The sequence below is a fragment of the Alexandromys fortis genome, unplaced genomic scaffold (genome assembly GCF_014885135.2).
Source record: "Alexandromys fortis isolate MF-2015 unplaced genomic scaffold, M_Fortis_MF-2015_v1.1 scaffold_165, whole genome shotgun sequence".
NCBI classification, from domain to species: domain Eukaryota; kingdom Metazoa; phylum Chordata; class Mammalia; order Rodentia; family Cricetidae; genus Alexandromys; species Alexandromys fortis.
In genome coordinates, this window is record NW_026068038.1 from 2,339,208 (window position 1) to 2,345,207 (window position 6,000).

The window sequence follows — 6,000 nt, forward strand, 5'->3', positions numbered from 1 at the left end:
TATGACCACATGTGTATGAAGACATGTGTACAGGTACACTTGAAACTATTGATGGGATAAAAGCTTATAGATTGATTAATGGCCAGTAAAACAGGCCATCTGATGAGCCCGGAGCCCTCCTGCTGCTGTTGCAGCAGTTCTGTTGTCAGTGTCCCTTCCTTCCTTCTAAGGCTGCTTCTGCTGTGCAAGGGACACGTGGGGAGCCACCCCTTGCCTCTAGCTGGGGTACCCTACTGGATGACCTAAGGCAGTTGCAGGGGAGATAGCCAGGCACAAGTGGGCCATAGATATTGTCCTCTTTGTCTGGCCCCATGCTCCTGCAGTCAGAACAGGAAGCTCCTGTGACCAGATGTGCATGGGAATAGTCCACCCCTCTGCAGAGCATGGTTTTGTTGGGGTACAGGGTTGGCACAGGAGCATGCGGGACCCACTGAGATCCACAAGAGCTGCTGAGTGGGGAGGACAGGAGATACTGTGGGTGAGTAAATGCAGAGGAAGTGAGGTCCTGAGCTACCCTGGCTGCCCATGAGAGGTCAAGGACAGCTCACACGGTGGGGGGTCTACCACCAAAGGCTATCCCCAGAACATGAGCTCCATCTGCTCTTCCCCTAAATATAAAGTTCTTGCTTTTAAGTTCACCTGCTTGGTCCAGTGAAGCAAAGCACAGTGCTGGAGAAACGTAGTTCTGAGCAGGAATAATGAGCCCGACCGTAAGTCAGAGTGGAAGGAGGAAGCCCGAGGTTTCTGTCAGTGACTCTGGAGAAACCAGATCGTCTTACTCTATTCAGGCTTCCCCCTGTAAGGGGCTAAGCTTTGTCTAAAAGAAGGTATGTTTACCGTCAGCCCGCTGTTGGGCACTGAGCACCAGTTGCCCTGCTTCGCTCTGAAGAGGGCGGGAGTGCAGTAGCATTGTGCAGGAGCTGTGCCAGGGCAGGCATGTGAGATGTGCCAGCGCTGAGGTATTTTTGGTTAAAGCAAGTGTTTATGTTGAAGTTTGAACTTGCCTGGAAACCAGTTATACAGATGTGTGTTTGCACACTCCTTTTCCTTTTAATTAGCCTGACCTTGAGCATCTAGAGAGGGCTGAAGGCCTGCTTTTCCCTCATTTTGCACATCCTGCTGCCTGTTACCATGGCCCACAGAGTGGCTGACCAGGATGTGTGGCTCCTGTGAGGCCAAGGAAACTGTCCTCCTGTCCCCAATTGTTGACATAAAGGCAGGTCCAGAAAGGTGGGTCATGAGAGCCAGATCTGTGCAGAGACCAGTTAGGTTGTCATTGTTGGTGTTGTCTCTTGGCTCCCCCTGAGCAGAGTCATTTAGGGCCTCTGTAGGTGAACAGAATCAAACTGGAAGTGAGATGGGCCCAGCAGCCACTGTGTTCTCCAAGGAGGAGGTGGGCCGCCTCCCAGAGGAGTACTAGGGGCCAGGCCCTTATGAAAGACCCCTTTCCTGACACTGACACTGTGGTACCCAGCATGGTTTCTGAGGGGACAGCTGAGTTGATTTTGGTGTGGCAGACCCTCATTAGCATAAAACACCCTGATCTTATGTGGTTGGCACGTGTCCTTTAAAAAGGCACATGTTACCTGACAGACAAGCCAGCACTGTCTACAAGTACAGCTCTTCTAGATGTTCACTGGGCTAGTTTGTACTGTTGTCTCTGGTTGTAGGGAACCATGTCTCATACTGTCTTCTTTGTTCTTCAGAATGGGTGTGCCATCTTGCCAAAGGTGTCTCTACTATAGACAGTTGTGTTTCTTGTTGGAGTTTCATGTCTGGGACTTCTGCCCTTTCCTCCTAGAATAGTACACAGCCCCGATGAAGGACTCCTTGGTTCCTGGCAACTATGAGTGACCAGACAGAGGCTCTGCATTGCCTCGCTAGAGCCACCTGACCAGTTGTGTGAGCACCAAGTGGACTTTGTGGAAAGTAAGCCAGTAGGAAGGGTAGCCATAAATGGAGTCACTCCAGACCTGTCCCCTCCTCCAGATCCATTCTGAGGCAGGGTCCTTGGTCAACCAGGGTCAGAATGATGGAAGGATACAGCTAAAAGGATAGAAGGTTATGTTCTGTAGTTACTTGCTCCTGGATGTCTTGTCCTCTTGGGTCACACCCCCCTAGGAGCCTGGTCACTCCTCCAGTCTCCCTGCATAGTGTAGCTCTTCTCTTCTTTCTTTTCTTTGCGTGCGTGCGTGGCTGTGTGTGTGTGTGTGTGCCTGGGCTTGCATGTGCAGAGGTGGATGTTGGTGTCCTCATCTGTATTCAGCTTTTCTCTGAGATGAGGTTTCTCACTGAACCTGGAGCCCACTGTATTGACTAGGCTGGCTGATGAGTTAGCTCCAGTGGTCTTCCTGCTGGGGGTTACAGACATACGCAACTATTCGTGACTTGTGCTTACGTCAGCGTGGATGCTGACGGTCCAAACTCAAGTCCTCGTGCTTACACACAAGCAGTGCACCCTTGAGCCCTGTCTGCAGCCAGGTTATTTTCTATTTAAAGCATCACCCGGGGGTTTTGCTAAGCTCTCCTGCTGTCTTCAGAGCCTGTGCAGTTTTCTCTGGGCAGCTCTTTTCAAGTTCTAGCTTCTTTGTTTTTACACAGGCTTTAAAAGACTAATGTCTGTATGTAACAAGGATGTTTCGAGAAGGCTATATGTGGATGTGGCAGATTTCATAGCAGTCAAAAACTCAACACTCACTTAACCAGGTGTCTCTCTGCAGTGGGCAGTGAGGCTACATTGCACTTAAATCCACGCTGTGGGCCTGGGGCCTCCTGCTGCTTCTGGACCAGAAGAGAATGGGGGTCGGCTGACCCAAGCTGCACTGACCAGCCTGGCTTTGTCCCCCACCCCAGGTATTGCAGGGTGCTCAGCTCATAGCCGTGGCCTCTTCGGACCCTGCTGCTACAGGAGTAGATGGGTCGCCTCTCCAGGGCAGTGACATTCAGGTTCAGTACGTCCAGCTGGCACCTGTGAGCGACCACACAACTGCAGCACAGGTGAGTCCTCTGTCCCTCCTAGGCACAGTTCCATAAGCTTCCCTAGTAGATGCTGCCCTTGGCTGTGTCTGTTATTCCTTAAAGGGAGGCACACAGGTCCAGCTCAGGTGTGGGTCTTCTGTTAACTCTAAACTCCTGAAATCATGATGTGAAGGCAGTTTGCAGTGTCTTACCTGAGATACCTGTCTGGAAATGTTTATCTAGATCTAAAACTAGACCAGAGCCCTCCTTGCCCTGGCCTCCCCCCTTTCCACAGAGTCTCTCCTGGAGGTGCCGAGAGTCAGGGCTTCTGTTTCCTGTGAATTCATTGCCCATTCTGTTGAAGGTCATAGTCATCTGCCAGGCAGATCATCCCACAGGCCAGAAGCTATGAGTTCATGTGATCTCAGTCCAGCCTGGATAGGTGCCAGTGGTAGGGGGCGGAAGACTCACACAGTCTGAGTCTGTGTCATGTGCCCAAGTCCCTGCCTTCCTCTGTCTACCTCCAGCTGGCTCTGGCAGGGCCTTCTTCCTTGGTGTGCTATGGGCCTGGTATAGTGAGCAGTGTAGTCTTTCACAGAAGTTTCTGGTCCCCCAAGCCTGAGAGACAGGCCTTGGTCGTAGGTCGATCATGATTTTACTTCTTCTAGGAGCTGCTGAGGCCTGTCTGCCTCAGGAATTGGTAGGGCTTATGGAGCTGCCAGACCAGGCATCCTAGGAGAGGGCACTGTGGGGTTTCTTCCCTGACAGCCTAGGAATGACTCTTCTAGGTTCTCAGAGAAGGAAGTTGGGCCAAGGTGAAGGCCTCCCAGTCTGCAGGCCTCAGCCATAATCCCCGTCAAGCCTCAAGAGACTGTTCCCTTCAGCCCTACACACAGATTCCCACTTGATCTCACTTGTGCAAACTTCTGATAAAGCTGCAGGGTCTCTTCTGCCTCCTGAGCACAGAGCTTCATAGAAGGCTCCTGCAGTCTAGATCCTTCCTCTCGGACTGTAATCCTCTTCCTCTCCTCCCTTTTCTGTTTATTTATTTAGTTTTTTAAAGAAGTGAGCTGAACACATTCTCAGCCATGCGGTCCCCATTGGGGAGAGGAAACAAACCATCTTTTTTCCTTCCGAGACAAGGTCTTACTATGTAGACCAGGCTGGCCTTGAACTCACAGAGATCCGCCTGCCTCTGCCCCCTGAGTACAGGAACTAAAGGTGTGTGCCACTGCACCCAGCTCCTCTCCTCCCTTCTTAAAGGAGACAGTATGTTAAGTCTTTTGTCTTTACAAACCAGATACTTAGATGTACAGTAAGAGCTGTTGGGTGCCAGTGCTGTGGGGATGTAGCTGTGAAACTTCTGCCTCATGTGGTGCAGACCCTGTTCCTGACTTAGTGTCAAAGCCCAGGGAACTTACCCTTCAGTGCCCCTGCAGTTTGGCTGAGATGGAAGATCAGTGACTCATTCCAGGGTTCAAGTTCACACTTTGAAAGGGTGACTGCATAGTTTCTAATGTACATCACTGACCCGTGCCATTTCTTTAAGCTGTCCTAAGATGCCCCTTTAGAACACTGGGGCAGTTTCTGTAGGAAGTCAGTGTGACCCTGAAATTCTAGGCAAATATGTTGGGTTAGGAACATGGCGTGGCTCATGGTTTCTCTGGGCACCTTGAGGTAAGGGTGGAAAGTTGGCAGCAGTCTGGCCCCAGTAGCCCACGTTCTCCTGGGCAGGTGTGAGGTCTGCTTGTTTCCCATCAGGCCAGGGGTCGACTGACACACATGGAGCTTCTGACACACGTGTGTTTTCTGCTTGTATGTGAAGTTGTGGTTCTGCTAACAAACAAGTAGCTTGCTGACACAATGTGCTGCTGTGTTTTTCTAGAACAGCTTTCTTTTGTCCCCCGCCTTGCAGACGGCTGAAGCGTTGCAGCCTACTCTGCAGCCCGAAATGCAGCTTGAGCATGGAGCCATCCAGATCCAGTGAGACCAGGCGCTGTAGGAGCCCCACCCCACAGCTGCTCACTGATCCTCCCTGTGCCCTGCTCTTCTGCGGCAGCAGGGTAACTGCGGATCCTGCAGGGCACAAGAGAGCTCCTCCTCCTGGGGAAGGGCCTGGCCACCCCTGCTGGAAGGCGCCTCAGGATTGAGTCCCACTGCTGGTCTCTGGAGGAGAAGCATAGTGCAGAACGTGTTGAGTACATTCAGAAAAACAAGAACTACAATATTTTGTTTAAACAGCTTTTTTTAATTTGCTATGGTGTTTATAACAAAAAAGAAAATGGAAAAAAAAAAAACCCAAACCACACACAACAGAAACACAACTGTGGAGTAGCAGAAGCCTTGGCCGTGTGCTCCCTCCAGGGTCCCGACGTAGGTGTTGGAGCCAGCTGCCGATGCTGGAGCCCTGCGGACCCGCTGCTAGGGGAGTGCTCCACAGTGTAATTATGCATTTCTAATGAAATAAAGTGTATTTATGGCCACAGAGTTCAGTGTGCTTGCACCATGAGAGGATGTCTGCAGGTTGCCCATTCCCAGGATGGTACTGGGAAGCTTACTCATTTCTAGGTCCATGCTACCAGGGAATTCCTGCTCTGGCCCTCACTGCTAGGGAGCAAGAGCTGTGGGTACCCCTTGGGACAGCTGGCTCCCATTTTATCATGGTGGAGCCATCTAAGGCAAGGTCACTCTAGCCCGTCCTCTTTGAATGCTTAGGCTCCTTACGGTACAACCCCAGGGGTCCTGGGAGAATGCTCTGTGGAAAAGGCCATGCCTCTGCAGAGAAAGCAGTTCCAAAGAGTCACGACAGTGGCTTGTGAACGCCAGTAGAGTTGTCCTTACTGACAGTGTCACGCTCATGCCGTTCCTGGGAAGACTCCAAAGTTTCTGTCCCAAATGACCATGCCTCTGTCTCACACCACTGCATTCTGAATTCTTGGGCTGGTTAATCATGCTGAGGTAACAGAGGTGAGCAGCTCTCTGGAGTAGACAATTTGACGTGGTTTGTGACCATCCTCATAGGTGACTGACCACTGCTGAAGA

The 6,000-nt window shown here is 51.3% G+C and overlaps 1 protein-coding gene across 12 annotated transcripts in view; it reads left to right on the top strand.

Moving 5' to 3' along the window:
- Banp (BTG3 associated nuclear protein) overlaps window positions 1-5,443 on the top strand; it is a 75,067-nt gene extending 69,624 nt beyond the window's left edge. For 6 of the 12 annotated variants that reach the window (XM_050165223.1, XM_050165231.1, XM_050165225.1 and 3 more), the window contains 2 exons: window positions 2,854-2,997; window positions 4,844-5,443. In XM_050165223.1, coding sequence (XP_050021180.1) covers window positions 2,854-2,997; window positions 4,844-4,945 — 246 coding nt within the window. In that variant the 3' untranslated portion in view covers window positions 4,946-5,443. The remainder of the gene's footprint in view (window positions 1-2,853; window positions 2,998-4,843) is intronic. The other 6 variants (XM_050165226.1, XM_050165234.1, XM_050165227.1 and 3 more) reach the window with 1 other exon arrangement.
- The last annotated feature ends 557 nt before the right edge of the window (window positions 5,444-6,000 follow it).